At 42.6% G+C, this 23,179-nt stretch overlaps 1 protein-coding gene across 2 annotated transcripts in view; it reads right to left on the reverse strand.

The window, feature by feature from the left end:
- trappc8 (trafficking protein particle complex subunit 8) overlaps positions 1-21,240 on the reverse strand; it is a 61,595-nt gene extending 40,355 nt beyond the window's left edge. For both annotated transcript variants that reach the window (XM_075484576.1, XM_075484575.1), the window contains exons 1-12: positions 20,944-21,240; positions 18,184-18,390; positions 16,038-16,127; positions 14,044-14,218; positions 13,767-13,920; positions 12,905-12,998; positions 12,200-12,468; positions 11,608-11,723; positions 11,378-11,528; positions 4,528-4,628; positions 3,621-3,726; positions 3,381-3,512 (exon numbers count right to left, since the gene is read on the reverse strand). In XM_075484576.1, the coding sequence (XP_075340691.1) occupies positions 3,381-3,512; positions 3,621-3,726; positions 4,528-4,628; positions 11,378-11,528; positions 11,608-11,723; positions 12,200-12,468; positions 12,905-12,998; positions 13,767-13,920; positions 14,044-14,218; positions 16,038-16,127; positions 18,184-18,390; positions 20,944-21,100 (1,752 nt within the window). In that variant the 5' untranslated portion in view covers positions 21,101-21,240. The remainder of the gene's footprint in view (positions 1-3,380; positions 3,513-3,620; positions 3,727-4,527; positions 4,629-11,377; positions 11,529-11,607; positions 11,724-12,199; positions 12,469-12,904; positions 12,999-13,766; positions 13,921-14,043; positions 14,219-16,037; positions 16,128-18,183; positions 18,391-20,943) is intronic.
- Between the last annotated feature and the right edge of the window lie 1,939 nt (positions 21,241-23,179).

Raw genomic sequence — 23,179 nt, forward strand, 5'->3', positions numbered from 1 at the left:
AGTTTGCCGTAAAAAAAAAAAAAAAAATGTAGTTGGGTTTGTCGAGGTCTAAACACTAGCAGCTGTGAATCAAATAAAGTAGTTTTTTAAACTCTTACACTGAATGTTTGCTGCTTCAATCCAGATGAGTATTGAAAAATATTTTCTGCGATTGAAAGAGAGAAGAGCGTGTTGAGGATGAGGAGCAGCCTGGACCGGAGGTATCAGTCTGAAACAGAGCTGAACAGTCCGACCAGTGTAATTAGCTATGTTATTAATTTGTTTACAATGAAGATGTGAATATCTGCAGATAAGCCGGTGTCACACATCCTTACGCCCCCCCCCCCCTCCCCTCCCCCCCGGCCCACCACCACACGTTGCCTTCACATCTGTGGGAAACACTGAAATGCAAAGTGCCCAAAACATCAGGCAGAAAGGATGAGACCAGAAAAATGGTCTGTGGTCCCCACCTGCAGAACCACTCCTTTAAAGGGGTGGTCTTGCTAATTGCCTCTGATTTCCACCGGTTGTCTGTTCCTGATCCAGTCAGTGCTGCTTCCTAACTGGAAGGTTGGTTTCACAGAAGTGGGATTGACTTACATTGTGTTGTTTAGGTGTTCCCTTTATTTTTTTGAGTAGTGTTAACAGTTTGGACACACCTTTTCATTTAATGGTTTTCTCTTTATTTTCATGACTATTGAGTATCAAAACTATGAATGAACACATATGGAATTATGTAGCAAACCAAAAAGTGTGAAATATTTCTAAATATGTTTCATATTTTAGATTCCTCAACGTAGCCCCTCTTTGCTTTGCTGCGCTGCAAACCCTCGGCATTCAGTCACTGAGCTTCATCATGTGGTCACCTGAAATGCTTTCCACTTCACAGGTGTGCCTTGTCAGGGTTCACTTGTGGAATTTCTTGCCTTCTTTATGGGTTGGGACCATCAGTTGTGTTGTGCAGAAGTCAGGTTGGTACACAGCTGACAGCACTATTTAACAACTGGTAGAATTCATATCATGGCAAAAAGCATTCAGCTAAGTAAAGAGAAACGACAGCCCAGCATTACTTTAAGAAATAAAGGACAGTCAGTCAGTCTGGAAAATTGCAAAAACTTTGAATGTGTCCCCAAGTAAAGTCGCAAAAACATTCAAGCGCTACGACGAAGCTGGCTCACATGAGGACCTTCCCAGGAAAGGAAGCCCAAGAGTCAGCTCTGCTGCGGAGGAGAAGTTCGTCCGAGTCACCAGCCGCAGAAATACAAAGTTAACAGCAGCTCAGATCAGAGCCCAGATGAATGCCACACAGAGTTCCAGCAGCAGACACATCTCTACATCAACTGTTCAGAGGAGACTGTGAATCAGGCCTTTATGGTCAAATAGCTGCTAAAAACCACTACTAAGGAAAAGCAACAAGAACAAGAGATTTGTTTGGGCCAAGAAACACAAGGAATGGACATTAGCCCAGTGGAAATCTGTGCTTTGGTCTGATGAGTCCAAATGAGTCTTTGGTTCCACCCGCCGTGTCTTTGTGCAGCGCAGCAAAGGTGAACAGATGGTCTCTACATGCCTGGTTCCCACCGTGAAGCACGGAGGAGGAGGTGTGATGATGTGGGGGTGCTTTGCTGGGGACACTGTCAAGATTTATTCAAAATTGAAGGTACACTGAACCAGCATGGCTACCACAGCATCCTGCAGCGACATGCCATCCCATCCTGTTTGTGTTTAGTTGGACCAACATTTATTTTTCAACGGATTGATGACCCCAATGACCTAAACCCAATCAGATGGTTTGGGATGAGATGGGCCGCAGAGTGAAAGCAAAAGGGCCAACAAGTGCTCAGCATCTCTGGGACTCCTTCAAGACTGCTGGAAAACCATTTAAGGTGACTACCTCATGCAGCTCATCGAGAGAACGCCAAGAGTGTGCGAAGGAGTAATCCAAGCAACTAAAATATAAAACATGTCTCGAGTTATTTCACACTTTGTTGTTTACTACAAAATTCCATAGGTGTTCATTCATACTTGTGATGCCTTCAGGGAGAATCTACAATGTAAATAGTCATAAAAATAAAGAAAAACCATTAAATGAGAAGGTACGTCCAAGCTTTTGATTGGTAATTTTATATATATATATATATATATATATATATATATGCACTGCCTCACCAATGATGCATTCAGTAAACTCAAATAATATGGTTGAACTCCTACAGCAAGTAGCTCCACAGATGCGCTCTTTGACCTGGGTTGCACCACCTCCAGATCACAAATACGGCCAGTCCCCCACCTTTCTTCCTGCTGCTCGTGGTGGCACCTCCGTCATCCCAAACCGGGAAAAAGCTAGGGATCGTAACATTAAAGTCCAGCATGTGCCAATGTAGCCAGGATTCCATGAAGAACATAATACTGGACAGTCTGTACTGTCTCCAGTTCCAATTCCTCCATCTTCCCCGTGATAACTGCCGGCACGCAGGTTTTTTTTTTTTTTGTTTTTTTTTTTGTTTTTTTTCTTACTTCATCCTCCATTTCACCCGCTCTGCAACTCCATAATCTCCTTGTCAGCTCCTTTGGCACCATGGGCTTCTCACCGGCTGCAGGAGACGGAGACTCCAGGACGATGAGCTGGTTGCGTGTGTAGACCAAGCATGAACAATACCATATCTCCATGTGGCTTCCAGTCAACAGGAGGGGTCTGAGTCTAAACCCAGTCTAAACTGTGAAAATGTTACAAAGCACCTCCCCGTTGGTATGTTGCCCAGATGCAGTTATGAGCAACCATAAAAAAAAAAGTATTATGTAAAAACACATGAAAAAAAGACAAACACAAAAACCAATGGATTGACATAATAGAAGAAATTTACATTATGGAGAAACTGACGCATCGACTGAGACTCCAACAGACACAAATGGACAAAAAATTGGACAAAATGGACAATATTTAAGACGAAAGATAGTGACAACAAATAGAGAATAACCTACTTATACCAGATAAGTCAAAATTTATTAGAATAACGGCTCCCAAGTGAAAGTTCTGTGTAAAGCGATGTTTAGTGTGTAATGTTCATGTATGTAAAAATGGGAAAAATCCCAATAAACAGAAAATTAAAAAAAAAAGAAAAAAAGACAAACACAGACAGCTGCTAGTCATGTGGGCAGCTCCAAGTCAGATGCGGAAAAGATGCGGAAAAATGAGGAGAATCCCTTCAAGCAGCACAGCTGCCAAATCAGTGCAGAAAATCCCCATTTTACAGAAAGAATACTAAATATGATTGGAACGACTGCAACTTGCTGCCACTTTAGAGTAGGGAATTCTAGAACATAGTGGAGTTAAGATGTGAGACGAAGGAAAAAAGCCTGTAAGCACTGGAGTTAGGTAAGGCCACAGGTGAAAGGCTTACCTGTCCTGCTTTGCTGAAACGATGACCAGCCAGGATCATGTGAAAGGCAAACTTGCGCACCATAGGGTAACGCATGTTAATGAAACAGTGGGCTGCCTGCTCCAACAGCAGAGCACTGCGTAGGTCAGAGTCCTGCAGACAGAAAAGCAGAACTCATCTGCAGCAGTTTCACTGTGTAGCTCATGTGTGAGGGAATTTTCAGAAATACGACGGGACAAAAACTGATACACGTCTTCTAACCTCGCTGGTCATCTTAATGAGAAGAGCTGCAGCCTCTGAGTACTTTCCCTGACTCTTGAGAATCTCAGCACTGAGTAAGGCACAGCGCTCAGCCAGCACCATGTTCCTGTAGAGGACAAAGGGAAGAGATACTGTTTGGCGAAAAAGTCAAATCAACATGGTGCAACAAAGAAAAGTAAAGGGGAACATTCAAATCTCCCATGACGTGGCAGTCTATATAACAGTTGTCAAAAAGGAGTTTACAGCTACACTCAGTGGGGTTAGATGGCACTGAAAGGATCGGATAATTGGCTAAATTACAATAAGAATGAGTTGAGCGAGGGTAATTATCCTTGGATATATGGCGGTGAATGAATGGAATCAAACTCAGGCATTGGAGAAAGATGGAGAACGCAGAGCCAGATGAAGCTACGTCCCTCTACATTTGGTCTGTGATGAGCTGCTTGTTGCACAAACTCGATGCCCAACGGAGCATTCTCCATCGCGTTGTTTGTTTCTTTCTGACGGCGACAACAACAGGAATATCGTCTCCTTTGACTTCCGGGTCACGACCCCGGGAAAACATCTGGAGCATGCGCAGAACGCAAAGTCTGATTCACCACGTGCTTCAGCGTCTACAAGCAGGTTTAGAGTGACTTTAACCCAGTTATCTCGGGGTCTTAATCCGATCCGATCCAATTCTTAGTCAGATTAAGGTGTCTACATGCACTTAATAACTCAGTCTGATTGGAATTTAGCCAATAATCTGATCCTTTCAGTGCCATGTGACCCCACTGAGTGTGAGTGTGTAAATCCGTCCATCCCATGCTTGGATTTAAATGCAACAGCACACCAGCTTGTTACCCAAAAATTGACTTTAAATAAAAATGGCAGACAAAATTCAAGGGAATAAGGCAGTCAGTCATACTTGCAGACGTCTCTATAGGTCTGTATTGCTGTGTCCATGTAGTGTGCAGGATAAGGTCTGGGGGCTCCAAGGTGCAGAAAGGCTGACACTGCAGCCATTTCCTGCACAGCAGATGAGAGATGGAAGAAGAGGAGGAATGTCAACAATAGACTTAGATGATGCAAGATGGAAATAGAGATGATCAATTCTGAAAAGAACACCAAGCAACTGAAAAGCTGAGTAATGACCAATGAAGCCATAAAAAAACATGGCAGCGTTGTTGCTATGGCTGGGTATTACTCTGACATGGCATTATGGAGAAGGAACACAGAGCCAAACAGAGCAGGAACTCCAATTTTATTCTTTGTTGTACTTTTGGACTTGTGTTGAGGCCCTTCTTTTTCCATTTTAACCAGTAAACACCTGACATAAGTTTTAGCTCAAGTTGTTTTACTCCAAAAAACCTTTTGACTAATGTTTCAAGAGGATTTGAAAGTGGGATTTATTCATGTACCATGTTTTCTGAGTAAACAAACAGTTCAAAGGCCTTTAATAAACGAGCATGGATCAACTTCGTTCCCAAACTGCAGGTTTACTTGAGGTTCCCAGAGTTTCTAAAAGTAGAATGGGAGGCAGAGCCTTCAGTTATCAGGCCCCTCTCTTGTGGAATAAGCTGCCAGTAAATGTCCGGGAAGCAGACACCCTTTCCACTTTTAAGACCAGGCTTAAAACTTTCCTTTCTGATAAAGCTTATAGTTATAGGTTGGAGGCTTTGCTGACGCTGTGACGCTTTGCGGTAAGACGTGTTGCATCACTTCCTGTTACCTTGCTCGTGCACTGTGGAATTTCTTGCTCCGCTTGGAGTACTGATAATCACTTTATTTCGATCTATAACTTACACAATTTTGCATAGTTAAACTCTATAGCTTACCGTTCTGTTCTAACACACTCCTACAGATCTTTAATCTTTATTCTCACTTTTTAGCGGTGTGTCTGGTTCTCTAGCGTAGCATGGCTACCGGTTCTCTTTCTCTTCCTCCTTCTCCTGCTTTCACCTGCTCCGTGTGTCAGATGTTTAGTTACTCCTCTGCCTCCTTTAGCGATAATGGTACATGTAACAAATGTAGTCTTTTTGTAGTTTTGGAGGCGAGGTTATCTGAATTGGAAGCTCGGCTCTGCACTGTTGAAAATCAACCGATAGCGAGCCAGATCCCTTTAGCCAGTGTGGAGCCACCTAGCGTAGCTAGCTCCATTAGCCGCCCCCAGGCAGAACCCGAGCAGCCGGGATTACATCGTGGCTGGGTGACTGTCAGGAAAAGGCATAGCTCTAAAGTCAAGCCCGTTGTTCACCATCGACCTGTCCACGCTTCTAACAGATTTTCCCCACTCAGCGACACACCCGCTGAGGACAAAACCCTGGTAATTGGCAGCTCTATAGTCAGAAACGTGGCATTAGAGGCACCAGCGGCCATAGTCAAATGCATTCCAGGGGCCAGAGCGGGCGACGTAGAATCCTATTTAAAACTGCTGGCTAAGGATAAACGTAAATATGGTAAAATAGTTATTCACGTCGGCGTTAATGACACCCGGTTACGCCAATCGGAGGTCACTAAAATTAATGTTGCATCGGTGTGTGATTTTGCCAAAACAATGTCGGACTCCGTAGTTTTCTCTGGACCCCTGCCAAATCTGACCAGTGATGACATGTTTAGCCGCATGTCGTCTTACAATCGCTGGTTGTCTAGATGGTGTCCAGCAAACAACGTGGGCTACATAGATAATTGGCAATCTTTCTGGAGAAAACCTGGTCTGATGAGGAGAGACGGCATCCATCCCACTTTGGAAGGAGCAGCTCTCATTTCTAGAAATATGGACGAATTTATTTGCCACCCTAAAACATGACAACCCAGGGTTCAGACCAGGATGCAGAGTTGTAGTCTTACACACTTCTCTGCAGCTTCCCACCTGCTGCTACCCACCCAATCAATTAACACAAAAGGAGCAAATCCTCTTGTGCAAAAAGAAATTATTAAAACAAAAACTTTAACTGAACAAAAACATCAAACTATTAAATGTGGTTTGCTGAATATCAGATCTCTCCTTTCGAAGTCTCTGTTAGTGAATGAGTTGATTTGTGATCATCATATTGATATATTTTGTCTTACAGAAACCTGGCTGCAGCAGGAGGATCATGTTAGCATTAATGAAGCAACTCCCTCTGACTGTTTAAATGTTCACGTTCCTCGAACCACAGGCAGAGGAGGAGGAGTGGCAGCTATTTTCAGATCAGGGTTACTCATCAGTCCCAGACCCAAGATTAGTTTGAGCTCTTTTGAATATCTGATTCTCAGTTTTTCCCACGCAAAGTGGAAATCCCAGAAACCTCTTGTGTTTGTTGTTGTGTATCGTCCACCTGGCCCTTATTCTGAGTTTCTGTCTGAATTCTCAGAGTTTTTATCCCAGTTAGTGCTGAGTACAGATAAAGTCATTGTAGTGGGTGACTTTAATATTCATGTAGATGTTGAAAATGACAGCCTGAATATGAACTTTAATTCTATATTAGACTCTATTGGATTTTCTCAGAGTGTTCACAGACCGACTCACTGCCTTAATCACACCCTTGATCTTGTTCTGACTTATGGCATTGAGAGTGAACAGTTAACAGTGTTCCCTCATAACCCTGTCTTATCTGACCATTTTCTGATAACCTTTGAGTTTACATTACTTGACTATACAGTTTCTGAGAAGAAATTTACATATAGAAGGTGTCTATCAGAGGATGCTGTAACCAGATTTAAAGAATTAATTCCATCATCCTTTTCTTCACTGCCATGTGCAGATATGACAGAGGACGACTACATAAACTTTACTCCAGCAGCATTTGACTCTCTTGTTGACAGCACTATAGTTTCAATGCGTACAGCACTGGACAATGTTGCCCCTCTGAAAAGGAAGGTAATCAGTCAGAAGAGGTTGGCTCCTTGGTATAATTCACAGCTGCGTGCTTTAAAGCAGACTGCAAGAAAGCTGGAGAGACAGTGGCGTTCCTCTAATTTAGAAGAGTCTCAGTTAGTCTGGAAAGATAGTTTAACAATGTATAAGAAAGCCCTTCGTAAAGCTAGAACTGCTTATTATTCATCATTGATAGAAGAGAATAAGAATAATCCCAGGTTTCTTTTCAGCACTGTAGCCAGTCTGACTAAGAGTCCGAGCTCTGCTGAGCCAGTTATTCCTTTAACTCTCAGCAGTGATGATTTCATGAGCTTCTTTATTAATAAAATTGTTTCTATCAGAGAGAAGATTGATGGAGTCCTTCCCACTATTATCAGTGATGTATCATCAAGTACAGCAGCTTTAGAAGTATCTTTAGAACCTGATTTGTATTTAGACGGCTTCTGCCCAGTTGATCTCTCTGAACTAACAACAGCAATAGTCTCTTCTAAACCATCAACTTGTGTTTTAGACCCAATCCCAACCAGACTGTTCAAGGAGGTTTTCCCATTAATTGACACTTCCATATTGGATTTGATCAATCTGTCTTTGTTGACAGGATATGTACCTCAGACTTTTAAGGTTGCTGTAATTAAACCTTTACTTAAAAAACCTACTCTTGATTCAGAAGTGTTGGCTCATTATAGACCTATATCCAATCTCCCTTTTATGTCTAAAGTTCTTGAAAAAATAGTTGCAGCTCAGCTTTGTGATCATTTACACAGAAATAATTTGTTTGAAGAGTTTCAGTCAGGATTCAGAGTGCATCATAGCACAGAAACAGCACTGCTGAAAGTTACCAATGATCTCCTCTTAGCCTCTGATAGCGGACTTGTGTCTGTGCTTGTCCTGTTGGATCTCAGTGCTGCATTTGATACGGTCGATCACAGTATCTTATTACACAGACTTGAACATGTTATTGGGATTAAAGGAACTGCATTAGGCTGGTTTAAATCATATTTATCTGATAGATTTCAGTTTGTTCTTGTAAACGAAGAATCTTCCTCACACACCAGAGTAAGTCATGGAGTTCCCCAGGGTTCTGTGCTTGGACCGATTCTTTTCACTTTATACATGCTTCCATTAGGTAACATTATTAGACAGCATGGCATAAATTTCCATTGCTATGCTGATGATACTCAGCTGTACTTATCTATAAAACCAGATGAAACCAATAGGTTGGTCAGACTACAAGCATGTCTTAAAGACATAAAGACCTGGATGACTCAGAACTGTCTGCTGCTAAATTCAGACAAAACTGAAGTCGTTATCTTTGGACCTGAGCGTTTCAGGGAGAAATTGTCTAGCTATATAGTTACTCTAGATGGTATTTCCTTGGCTTCTAGTTCTACAGTGAGGAACCTTGGAGTTATTTTTGACCAGAACTTATCATTTGACTCGCATATAAAACAGGTTTCTAGGACTGCCTTCTTTCACCTTCGTAATATTGTTAAAATCAGGAACATCTTGTCTCAGAGTGATGCAGAAAAACTAGTCCATGCATTTGTTACTTCAAGATTGGACTACTGTAATTCTTTATTATTGGGCTGTCCCACATATTCTCTGAAAAGCCTTCAGTTGATCCAAAATGCTGCAGCCAGAGTTTTGACGAGAACTAACAGCAGAGATCATATTTCTCCAGTTTTAGCTTCTCTTCATTGGCTCCCTGTTAAATTCAGAATAGAATTTAAGATTCTTCTCCTCACATATAAAGCTCTTAATGACCGAGCTCCATCATATCTTAAAGATCTCATTGTAAGATATTTTCCTAACAGAGCACTTCGTTCCCAAACTGCAGGTTTACTTGAGGTTCCCAGAGTTTCTAAAAGTAGAATGGGAGGCAGAGCCTTCAGTTATCAGGCCCCTCAATTGTGGAATAAGCTGCCAGTAAATGTCCGGGAAGCAGACACCCTTTCCACTTTTAAGACCAGGCTTAAAACTTTCCTTTTTGATAAAGCTTATAGTTAGGGATGGCTCAGGTGATCCTGAAACATCCCATAGTTAAGCTGCTATAGGCCTAGACTGCTGGGGGGCCTCATCTGACACACCTTTCCTCACTTTACTCTCTTTATGTATATGTGATATTATTGTGGTCATTAACTCGTGTTTCCCTGTTCCAACAGATATCCTTTGAATGGTGTTACAGTGCCGCCGTCGCGGTGGCCCCCTGCCCCCCTCCCCCCCCCCTTTTTCTGTCTTCTCAAACCCCAGCTGGTCGAGGCGGATGGCCACCCTTCCTGAGTCTGGTTCTGCCAGAGGTTTCTTCCTGTTAAAAGGGAGTCGTTTCTCTCCACAGTCGCCTCAGGCACGCCGCTCAGGCCGGGAGATTGGACCGAAAAACAAAAAGTTTTCAGTGCAATCTGTTGGTTTTCTTAGCTAGGAAATTGTTTTTGAATTGGCTCTATATGAACGAATTGGATTATTTTATGAATTATGATTATTATTAATTAATTGAATTCCAATTGGCTTGAATTGGACTTACTATCTAAGTGCCTTGAGATGACATTTGTTGTATTTGGCGCTATATAAATAAAAATGAATTGAATTGAATTGAATAGTTAGGGATGGCTCAGGTGATCCTGAAACATCCCATAGTTAAGCTGCTATAGGCCCAGACTGCTGGGGGGCCTCATCTGTCACACCTTTCCTCACTTTACTCTCTTTATGTATATGTGATATTATTGTGGTCATTAACTCGTGTTTCCCTGTTCCAACAGATATCCTTTGAATGGTGTTACAGTGCCCCCCCCCTCCCCCCCTTTCTGTCTTCTCAAACCCCAGCTGGTGGAGGCGGATGGCCACCCTTCCTGGTTCTGGTTCTGCCAGAGGTTTCTTCCTGTTCAAAGGGAGTCGTTTCTCTCCACAGTCGCCTCAGGCACGCTCAGGCCGGGAGATTGGACCGAAAAACAAAAAGGTTTCAGTGCAATCTGTTGGTTTCCTTAGCTAGGAAATTGTTTTTGAATTGGCTCTATATGAACGAATTGGATTATTTTATGAATAATTATGATTACAATGAATTGAATTCCAATTGGCTTGAATTGGACTTTATTATCTAAGTGCCTTGAGATGACATTTGTTGTATTTGGCGCTATATAAATAAAAATGAATTGAATTGAATCAGATGGAGACACTGATACTGGCAGCTGTTGCCATTTTGTTAGGTGATGATATAAAAAACCTGAAACATACCACTCACATCTGTCCAACGACTAAAAACACCTTTAAGCTATGCACAGAAGCTTTACTACTGTTCAACAGCTGTTAAATCCTGAACTTCATTGAAATTTTCTGAACAGACTAATTCCACTTAAGGTTGAACATGCTGGTAACTCTTCACTCATTAACAACACAAAAGACTCTGGGACGTTAAACCAAAACTGAGATTACAAGTTTCACATGTGATCACATGTGGAAATGAAAAGCTCGTGGAGGACTTCAGAAAAATTCAACTGGATTTCAACTGTCCATTAAAGACTTTTGGTTTAAGTACCGTTCAACAGGGTTCTACTCTACTCTGCAGGTAGCCCCCCCACAGCATGGGCATGATTAGCTGCTTAGCATCATGGGGCAGCATGATGAAACTGCAGCTACTCAGAGCAGACTGTCCTCAGGGTGACAATAACAGCCGAGCACTCCAAGATTCAACTAGAGTCTGAAGACAGAAGAAAAGTCTTTACTGTTGCTTTATAAAGCATGCTGTAGGATACTGGATATATGCACAACTGAATGACTTAAATGGACCTTGTTTGAAATACTTGATATATTGGGAAAATGAATAAAAAAGAACATTACTTCTTGAGGAAGGATCTTGGAAGAGGAATGGTAAAACTTTGGTCACATGAGGACAGATGAAAGGTTGAAGCAGAGTGTGTGTTCTCACCAGCGCCCCTGCTGCATACAGCATGGCCTGGTCTGACAGAAAGTCCTTCTTTGCAGTGTGGTAACAGCTGTAGGCCAGCTCATAGTGCTGGATCAGGAAGCACAGGTCAGCCATCTTCCGGATCTGCAGCTCGGGGGCTTCAGGAGGATATCTGGCAACACAGGTGGGTCGGGTCACATCAGTACTGCACACACAGCTGGAGCATCATATGCAGTGTGAGGGCAGCTTACAGAAGGCCACATGTACTCCTTGGTTCAGTGATGCTCTTCTCTGGAACTTTGCCTCCACCGAACCACTTCTTGGTAGCCGTGAACAGAGATCGACTCAGACCCTTCCTTGAAATCAGCTGTGGAGGACAATCAGGGTGTGAGCACATGCCATCTAATACATGCAACTTGTTGCTGTTAATGCTGACAAGACAATGAAAAAACAACATTAATAACACAAACAGAAACCACCAAGGAACCAGGAAATACACACTGATCCTGACAGCTGGCAGATCAGAAGGACCCCATTAAAGCAAAGAAGAAATGAAATGGTGTGTTCACTGCAAAGTGCAGTATAAAACCGGTTAACCTTCTTTTAAAATATCCTTCAACAAATAAACATTTTGGCTTTCTCAAAGATCCATAAAACATTTACTAAATTCACTGAAATGATTTGGAAATGTTCATTTCCAGGTCACGTAACGAAAAAAGTAATGACGTCATGATCCAGTGATAGTAGTTTGATTCAAGAGAATTATGAAAATCCATTATATTTCTGAATGCAGACAGATTTTCAGGGTTTCATTAAAGCACCAGGAAAGCGTTGGACCTGTACCTGGTCATTCAGTTGTCTGATGTTCTTCTCAATGTGTGGCAGCAGCCCCCTGAAGGTGAACTCCTGGACAAACTGTCTGATGTGGTCGTGGTCACTGAGGGTAAGACAGGCCCCGTGGCTGCCTCCCGCTGACAGCTGGCTCTCTGGATCCCTTCCACCTTTCTTCGGGTCAGTGCTGACATCACTGAGAGTGCGCAGGCTTGCTGAGGTGCCATCTCCATCCAGCTGAAGAGGATGAGTTTCCAGGCTACTGGATGCTCCCTGTCCATCTATACACGCCCATCATCCACACACACACACACACACACACACACACACACACACACACACACACACACACACACACACACACACACACACACACACACTGTGAGCCGTCTGTGGCAGAATGCTTCTGCACACACACCTCATTGTTTCTGCAGCCTGTTTGGCCTCAGGAATGATCCACGGTGTGTCAGTGACTGCTCAGCCAGTGAGCAGGATGGCCTGGAGGTGAGACACTAAGCCCAGGAGGAAAAGCACCACAGAATGTCCAACTCAAGCTGCCCAACACAATGAAGTGAACCGAGTCAGGTTTGCTGGTTGGAACTGAATGCGAATTGGACTCATTTAAAATAATTAGATTTCAATGGATTATGATTGTATTACAGTGACATTTGATTTGATGCCATGTAAAAGAAAAAAGGGAAAAAAGAAGCAACTCACCTTTAACTGCTGAGTTACTGCAGTCCACTTCGGCTGCACCAACGTTGTTCTCATCAGCAGCACTATTAGCAGCTGAAGGTACATCAAACATGTCCTGCAATATAGATGTTAACACATGTTAACACGTGATGTTTCACAGCCCCGTAAAAAAAAAAAAAAGAATCAGAAGGAGATCAATGCATGTGCTCAATGTAGTTTTATTTGCAGAAACAGTTTGATCGTAACTGCTTCCATTTCATGAAGACAATCATCTGAAAGTGCATACCTTTCACTTCTTAAGTGCAGGATTATACAGTACAAAATATCAATGTGAAATGTGCTATGATCTAGCATTTGGGGAAATAATATACAGCTTTTGCCTAAAACTAAAAAGCACAAATGCATTTCCGATTCCTTGCATATTTCCTCTAATAAAAGCCAGGATTAGATTAAAACCTGGGCCCTTTATGATGGCATAGCTGGGGGTGGGGTTAACACAAACAAATAAAGGCCCGGCTGGGGCCGGGGGGATGAAGGGCAATGCATACCCGTCATTACAATGTGCATGCCAAAGATAAGGGGAGAAAGAATATTTAGAGATTAGTCCAGCTGCTGTTTCATGTGATATGTATGCACATCTTTTACAATCAAAGTCCAGGCAGAAAATGTTAAGATGACCTAAAACTGAACATCTTACTCTGAAACTGGCAACATCTTGTTGGGATACAAACCGAGCTACGATACTGGTACGTTTAACACTCAGGACACCGTGGTCTGCATGTGGTAACAGAGTACCTGATCTGATCCCCTGGCTAAGGATCAGTTACAGGGTGTTAAATGCCGTGCGGGTGGGTGTGTGTGGGGGGCTGGGGGTGTGGCTCACCAGGTTCCGTAGATTATTCTTGTAGAGGTATTGACTCCAGGGGTCTGGGATCTGTTCGTCCTCTTCCGCTGAGCAGGCACGGGAGTTCATTTTCAACAGATAACAGCCCTGAGGACCGTACCTTTGTTTCATATCTTCATAAACACTGTCTGCCCTGAAAAGAATAGCAGTACACAGATTAACCGCTGAATGGCTGATGGAAAAATAGCAATAGTAATCTTGCATATTGAGATTTAAAAAGGATTCCAAGTGTATTGAGTAAAGATGAACTTGGTACCTCTGTTCATCTCCTTCGTTCATGTCATGCAGTAAGACGTAGTACTTGAGTGTGTTGGGGATGAACCACTTGGGACTGGTGTATTCTCCACTGTGCTGAATCCTGTGCTGCTCCTGGGACAGCTTGAGGAACTGCTCCACTGGGACGGCCTCAGTGGAGGACACCACCAGCAGGCCTGTGGCAACCAGCAGGTCAAGGACACAACAAAGCAGTGTTTGCTCCCACCGAACGGCAGTGTGGGAGAAGAAGAGTCCAGCTGTAGGAGACGCACACGCAGGTAAATCAGCAGCAGAAGGACTAAGAGAAAAAGCACGGGGAGCAGAACCACAATGGCAAGTTTATTTGAATAATATGACAGAACCCTACACTTAAAGGAGTGTACTGTTGCACTGTTAGCTCAGAGCTGCCGTGTTGTTGCTATCGGGGGGCTTCTAGGGGGCTTTCTACACACGTGTCTCCTGGGATGACGTCATGGCCGCACCGCTGCAGCACAGCTCCTTCACTCTGTGACGGTCGCTAACTGCACGCAGAGTTTGCTGCTGCTAGTTCTGTGCAGCATGGCAGGATATTCATCAGATTCTGACGACCACTTTAAAGGGATAGTTCGCCTCTTTTGACATGAAGCTGTGTAACATCCCATTTCAGCAACATCATTTCTGAACATCTTCTTACCCCCTGCTGCGTCCTGTGAGCAGAGTTCCAGCCTCGTTTTGGTGCTGATGAAGGTAGTCCGGCTAGTTGGCTGGGGTTTAAAAAATAAAGCCTTTTGCTTCTCAGAACAATATGCGTTCAAAAGAGTAATACATTTGCGTCACAAAATGGTTCTCCAGGAAAAAGTCAGACCTCACAATCTCTTGGCCCTATTTTCTCTCCCTTCGTATCACTGCCTGCTGTGTAAACTGCGCAGACCGAAGTGCAGAGCGAGCAGCCCCCTGCATCCGAGCAGCAAACACCGTAACAGGTGCAGCTGTTGGCAGCAGGCAGTGATACGAGGCTGGAACTCTGCTCACAGGACGCAGCAGGGGGTAAGAAGATGTTCATAAATGATGCTGCTGATATGGGATGTTATACAGCTTCATGTCAAAAGAGGCGAACTGTCCCTTTAAGTACGATGGACGTCCTTACCGGAGTGAAGGAGCTGTGCTGCAGCGGCGCGGCCATGACGTCATCCCAGAAGACACGTGTGTAGAAAGCCCCCTAGAAGCCCCCCGATATCTCAAAGTTTTAGAATTCAGCAGCATATTGGCTTCGTCTCCTCCGAGCTGGATGAGACCTTGGTTCTATCCAAGCTGGTTAGATATAGAGCAGGAGGATAGTCTGCTTCATTTAACTTATATTCATGTATTTTATTTTGTTTGGTTCATATAACATATATTCATTTTCATTGATATAACTTCCCTTTGGGATAAATATTTCAGCTCCTAATTTTACCAGCAGCTTCAGGAGAAATATGACCAGCCACAGGGAGAGAGAATTCTTTAGAATTCCACAGGTCAGGCACTTTGGAAAGACATCTTCCTAATTTCAGATAAACTGGACCCATGTCTGAGTGAAATTCAGCTTCATTCATCAGTCAGCATGGTCACATACACAACTGAGTCCAACAGTGGTTGGCGTTATCTGGCCATCTAACTGGACCACCGCCCTTGTCCCAGTACACGAGAGGAAGGGAACCCAGTTACTGATTGATGCATGTCTGACACTGGAACTCTGAACTGTGGAAATGTTCATGTGGAATAAAGAAAAAAAAGCCTACACTTTGGTACATTCTGATATGCTTAATTTGGCAGCATCCCATCTTTTTTAATTGATTATGTTTTCTGTATTTAGCTTTTGCATTTTCCTTCTTTTTGGCTTTGATCTTATTCTGCATGGTCTCAAAAAGGAGCACTGTGTTTTTTTAGATGATGAACAACTGATATGCAAATAAAAATATTAGACATGATATTGGAACCTGATACCAGTCAGTACCAGCTCTTCTGTCAAAAGGATACAGGCAAGATAGTGGTTGAGAAACTCGTGGTCTGAGGCCGGCATAGACTGCAAGAAGTTCTCTCTGTAGGCTTCAAACCAGGGGGTGGTTACTGGAAACACAAAGAAAGTTCAGGATAGGCTTTCAGCCAACAAACAATCAACAAGCCCCATACTATCCTTTCACTGTGTGATACATCATTTAAAAAAAATATTCTTTCATTTTGAGTGGTCCGTTTGTACGCTTTTACCTGGACTCATCTCTTTACTTGTTATTACATTACAGGCGTCTCACTCACATTCACACCCTTTTAGGAATGAAGCAGCAAGCGCGTCCTGTTTGTTTGCTAAGCGAGCTGAGGAGACGCAGCATGCATTGCCAGCTGTGATTGGGCAGTTCCAGAATGACAGGTTGCTCCAATTGTGACAAGAAAGCAATGAAATCAGAGCATTCAACTTTAATCGCTGAACTTTTTGAGGCAGTTTTGCTCTAAGACACAATTAAAAACACCCAAAACCCCACAGAATTGTGTTTCATGGACAAAATCCAGGTAAATAAGCTGCAAGGCTCACAGCTGTTACGCTCTAAGCACGTAGAAAAATGCCTAACATCCCAAAAGACATGTGGAAAATAGGCAGAAGTGGACTTCCTTGTTGGCAGCCTGCCTGATCAAACAGGACACCGCTGTCTCTCCCACAGACAGATGAAGCAGCAGCCATTAGAAGAGGTCATTTTGAGCAAAAACCTTCCTTTCTGATTGATTCACAGATGTTACGTTCTAAGGTACAACTAAAAACACTCGAAGCCCATCTGGGCTCAGGGAGCAGACAGGTTGAAGCAACACGCTTTTTTAGATTTCCCCCGACCCTCAGACCTCAGTGGAAATACAACAGACAAGGAATGAAATGATCTTTTAGGTCCTACAGAAAATCAAAAACAGCTCCGGCCCATTTCAGTTCTGGGTGCTGTTGGTGAAACGCAGCTCAGGTAGATACTTTGGACTGCCCTCAAGTAAGCAAGCACTTTTTTACTAAAGAGACGACTGCCTGCCAGCAGCATGTGCTGGTCTCAAAGATGAATCCATGCAAGTCCAAGTATGCACGTCTGTGAATGGCTCATTACATCAGCTATGGTACTCTGACACTCTTCCACGGGGATCCCTGAATCCTGCAGACCACATGTGCCCATGAAACACTTCACACAGAGCAGAACACAGAAAACGGAGAGGAGCTGGTGTGCAGTCGACTCAACCCACAGAAGTGAAGGAATTCGGCTGAGAAGAGAAGAGAACCAAATGGATTTCTGCCATTTACAGTGTGAACTGGAATCCAGGCATGGATGGGATTATTTTGCTTCTCCCATTTATAGTCTGTAACACGGCATCAAAAGTTTGACATTTGATAGAAAAAACACGTGACAAATACTTTGAAATTTTGTTGGATGGTTAAATCCCAAACATAACCCATAGCCTCCTGGTTCCTACATCAAATCTTTTGCCAAAGTTACAAATTGAGGGGATAACAAGACAGAGCTGATTAGAGACCAAGATAAGAGCAAGAAGTGTGGCCCAAAGTATGTTTTACCATCTCTCAAGTGTGTTCATATCTAACACGGGCTGCTATCATTTCATGCATGCTTACAGCTTTCATTACAAAGTTTGAATATAAAAACCTGGTCATGTAAAGCCAGATAGTGGCTCTTTCTGACAAATCCCTCATACGACCAGGTTTCATTCAGATTCATGTTTTCAAGCTTTGCTTTGTACATTTTCCAGGTGCTGAAATAAGTTACATATGAACATCAGGAAACTGGATTTCTGACAAGATATTAATGTCTGTGGTCCATGTATTCTTTGGAAGGTCGCAAAGATCCCAGTTGATACCAACAGACTTTAATTTGAGATGATATCCACTAGTTATACTCCCAATACCATGGGTAGCAGCAGCAGCCATGTTGAAAGCTTTGCCCCTCCGGAGGGCGTGTCTACTTCATCTAGATGGAGCAGTGATGTAGGTGCATACCCTCGACTCCAGATTAAAATACCCGTCATAAAATTAGAACTACTCAGAAATATAATGCTTCAAACACTTAGGGACCTTTATCTGAAATGTTTGTGACTGCAAATATGCTGTTAACACTGTGCCTTGCCAAAAAGCTTGGGTCCTTACCACTTAAGTTTAGGTTGTAGTCCCCTGCTTTCACAACTCTGGCCACAGCTCCCTCTTGTGGCTGACAAGATAGCACCACCTCATTGAGCAGTCGGTTCTCAGGACTGAGGGTGGCAGATGTCGTCCCCGAGCCCGTCACCACGTTGTTTACGCAGACACGCAGGTTCTTCACCGTCTGCAGCTGGTTGTTTGGATCCCGTATGTGCCCTGGGGAAAAGAAGACAACAACCCTCTTCAGTATGTCAGGATGTAGGAGTTCTCCATCTTTTTGAGTCACGAGGCACCCCTTAGCAAAAGTTTGGAGTAAACTTTAGTCATAGGTAGAATATTTCTATTAATTTTTCCCCAAAAATGAATGAGACCCTAAAAATACACAATTAATTCCCTTTGGGGCAAATGCAAAATTTAGATTTTCCCTGTTTTTGAGCATGTTCAAGCCCCCAAACAGGCAATTCATTTAGGAATGGAACAATAATAACAATAATAAAAGAAAAGATATTTTGTTTAAAAACTGTGGAACAAAACCGTCAAGGTGTTTTCTGATGGATACAAAATACATTTTGAGCTTTTTACAGAGCTGATCATTTTACTTACTTCTGTGGCATCTGTTAAAAACAGATAAAAAAAAGATTTCATCGGCAGTGGTTACAGGGAGATCATCTAGTTTTCCTTTCTTTAAGGCTCAAACCTAACTCATTTACTAAATCACAGAAATGAATGATTTCAATTCATTTCAATTCATTTCCACTCAATTTGAAGCTGAAATACATGTTTCCTTTCCAATGAGATTATCAATGCGTCACCAGACCTTATCATAACCTGTTGTGAAATCTAATGCCTGTGTGTAAAAACAACATTTCTTGAACTTTATTCCTAAGACCTTTAAAAACACGCATGTCTGTGACCCATCTTTCATGAGTTTCCATACATTTTCATTCAGCCAAGGCAGATGATGTTTTCTCTTACTACATGAAATGAGCTATACAAACAAATTTGATTTGATTTGATTTACTTACTCCTTTGGACCTTTAAAATAAGATGATCCCTTACAGAGGTGATTTCATCACTGAAGATCTTCAGCATTTATTATGTCATTCCATTTCAAATCAGTAATCTTCTGGTCAAAATCAGCTTGCCTTGCTTTTGGGATCTATTCTTGGTCAGCTCTCTTGTTAACAGGGTGAGATTATGATCTGTCGAGCCAGAGATCCGGTTTTAGTAGTCAAGTTGGATCTTGAATTTTATATACTTGAAAGTTGTATTTGTCCGTTATGCTTTCTAACTCTTTCCTTTTTGATTGATCTACCCAATCTAAGTTGAGATCACTCATTAGAATGAGCCATTTGTAATGATTGCACTCTTTGATTCTGTGAGCTAAATATTGGGACAAAATGATCTTCAAGCAACATACTCCAGCAAGTTAACAGCTTTCAATAAAATGCGTTAAAACTCAAACCCATTTTTTATAGAAAAAAGTACCCCCTTTAGACCTGTCCGGTGAAAAACACTGATATCCTGCCACAGAAACACACTTACTGGAGTATATGGCTGTAACCACGCCTCAGAAATACAAAGAAAGAATGACCTCTGTGCAACAATACTTCTAATATTCAAACATTCACCAAAAAACCTTGCATGATTAACAGTTTGAAATGTTCCCCAGTTCCCCTGCCGGCTCAGGGCTGGAACAGGTTTTTCAACCTGGAAAAGGTGATACTGTAAAAGGATCTTAGATTACTGCTCCTCTCCTGCCAGCCCACCTGCCAGCCCACCTGCCGGCCCACCTGCCAGCACCTGAGAGGGACCATCTCCCAGGGCCCGTCCTGGACGTGGCACATCAGCACTGTGCAGATGCACCATCGAGAGCATCTTGTGTGGGAGCATCACCACCTGGATGGAAAGCTGCCCCAGGCAGGACTTTTTGGCCCTTAGAAGGGTGGTCTGTTCAGCTAAAGTCCAGGGCTAAGAAGACCCCCAAACAGCCCAGCCCCTGTCTTCTGTCCCTCACGGCCATCAGGTCAGCGTCTCCGCTGCCTTCCAGACTGCCCGGATGAAGAAGAGTTTTCTTTAGTCCCCAAGTAGAATAAAAGGCACTTTATAATCATAGCTGCTATAGTACACTAATGGCTAAATATTTTCTTACTTATTATTCTTATTTTCACTTCATATTTTTATCTTTTTATGTATTTTTTTTTTTAATAATGTGCACTCTCTTTTCTATTGGTGGCAGGTATAAAAACACATTTCACTGTACATTTAATTGTGCATGTGACACTATCTATTTTTTTTTATTAGTTATCACAAAAATGGTGTTATTACTACATGGAGCAGCTGCCATAAATGGCACTGTCCACAGGGTTTCAGTATTATTGCACTGCATGATCTTTGTACTTCTATTGTTGGAAATCTATTGTAGCTTCACATACTTTTAGCGAATAAAAAGGAGATGAAAATGTATGTATTATTATTAACCACTCCAAGTGAAGCCCTTTAACTCCTTTCATTAGTTCTGGTTCTGTCTGTTCATCCGACACCAACAGAAGGTTCCCAAGGTTCGGCCGGAGACCAGCTCTGACAGGAGAATGAGTCAGGATTCACTTGTCACCCCTCAGATGTCAGAATGTCAGTGTTCAGCTGATTGTTCAGCCGACTGTTCCCAGCATGCTAACCCACTGCTAGCCTGCGGCTCGGCTCTGAGGACAGACCCCAGCCGCCTCACAGAGGCGTGTTGTGCGACAGAAACGGAAGAGTTGTTCGTACCTTCGGATGTTAATCTGCAGAAAGGCCTCAGCAGCTCCGCAAAATTCAGGTTGTTCTTGCGAGTGACTCTGTCCGCTTCTTTGCTGCACAGGACGGCTATCATCGGGACAAACGAGTCCTGGATGAACTCCTGAACAGACTGAACGCATTGAGCCATTTCGGGGGAGCTTGAAAAGCCCACCACACCGAACTAAATTAACTGTTCGACACTTAAAGGAAGTCGGACTATTTGATCGCTGGAGACTACTCGTCGAGTATTAGCAGGCGGCAGCCATGTTGGATTCGCCAATCCTCTTCCTGTGTAAAACTGAGCCAGTCAGGTGACCCTTCTGTCTATGGCCCCGTTCCAATCCGGGCCCCATACACTCCTCCTCCGCTCTGATTTATGCCTCCTCGTCTCCTCTTCCCTCCACACCTTCGTCTCCTACCCGGAAATCGATCTCAGTAAAACCTTTTGAATGATGTTTCCTTTCAGTTCCAATAACTGAAAGAGAGAGGAGGTTGAGGGAGTAGCTACCCTTAAAGAAGTGTTTTTCTTCCTCTATGACTCTTTTTCACTGCTCCAATTGTCCCCTCGGTTACTCGTCCACTACATAGTGTTCACTGCACAGAGGAGGCAGACACCACGTGTTACATTAACAAACGTCATGCCTACATATTGTGGAGAGCTGTGTAATTCAACATTAAATATTTAACAGGTACTGGCATTGCCATCAAATAAATAATACGACAATAAAGTTCATCAAAATTGAAATTATAAAAATGCACATTTTTCAATGGCCAACTGTATTTCAAGACACTTTCATTTCAGAATGGCATTTTAAATTGATTTCACATTCATTATTTCAGGGCACAGTTATTGATTATTCATCATGCCAAGAGCCGGTTTGGGATCAGCACGCCCAGGTGCCCACCTTTTCCTGCCCCCTGCTCTGAAATCTCTTTATATTTTCTCTCCTTTAATGGAGTTACTGTGAAATTAAGTCATATGTGTTTTTAATAAGGTCCCTGGAATTCCTGGTATTGATTTGGTTGATCTACTGTAGATACATTCACACATAATTAATTCAAAGAATATTTACTTCAGACCCTTTGATTTATCTGCTTTTTGAATCAGTTTGAGGCCACTGTTTACCTGTTCAGTTTGGCAAAAATTTGGATTTTTTTTTTCCCTTAATTTTGTATTTGGGCATGTATGTTGATACCTGTTGTTCCACCTATTTTTTTAAAATTTTTTTAGGCTTTTTATGCCTTTAATGGACAGGACAGTTGGAGGAAGCAGGGGGCAGAGAGAGGGGGCAGACATGCAGCAAAGGGCCGTTCGGTGCGGGGCCCGCTGCAGTGAGGACTGTAGCCTCTGACATGGGGCGGCTGCTTAACCCACTACGCCACCGACCGCCCTGGTGTTCCACTTATTAACCTAGTGTATTTCTATATTTTCTATATTTCTACCGACGAATAGAACATGGAGACTGAGGAAACTATGAGAGAGAATAGAAAACACATGAATGAAAGTTAAATGAGACTAATTACATGATAAACAAAATCACAAATAAAGACGAGACATCAAACAAATATTAGAAACCCACAACTAAATAGAAAACAGGAAAGAAAAAGCAAAACCAAACTCCACCAAAATCCACAAACCCTAACAATGATCTATTTACTTGTAACCCCCTTTAGTTCTTTATAATAACATTTTTATTATAATTATGGGGGTTACGGTAGACAACTATGGTAAGGTTGATCTGGGTACCTTACCACTCCTCCATCTCTCACTTCCTGCTTATGTTACACTTTTGATGACTGAAACTAACCCCCTCATTCTGGAGCTGGAATGTAAGAGGTCAAATACTCTCACATGTGAAACTTTGAGATGCTGACATGACATTTCTTTAGGAGATGCCCTTACGTGATGGAGAGTTATCCAGACTAAGGTAGACATTGGTGGTTGAAGTTTTTAATTCCATCAAAGTAATAATCCAATTTTGTTAGTGACAGATACGCCCCCTGTTTCATGACTCAAGGCCTTAGCAAACCAAGTCTGCAATTTTTTTCAACTTGCAACTATTCCAAACAAAAAATGTGTGGTGTGCAAAGGTCTTTAGATTTAAAGGTAGGGTAGGAGATCCTGGATTTTGAGTCCAGCAAAGCTGCATTTTTAAAATACACAGGTAAAAAGTCCCAACCCTTTTCTTCACTTTCCCCCCGAAGGCACGCCTCTAGAGTACATGAA

The sequence above is a fragment of the Odontesthes bonariensis genome, chromosome 15, assembly GCF_027942865.1.
Source record: "Odontesthes bonariensis isolate fOdoBon6 chromosome 15, fOdoBon6.hap1, whole genome shotgun sequence".
In the NCBI taxonomy this organism is placed as follows: domain Eukaryota; kingdom Metazoa; phylum Chordata; class Actinopteri; order Atheriniformes; family Atherinopsidae; genus Odontesthes; species Odontesthes bonariensis.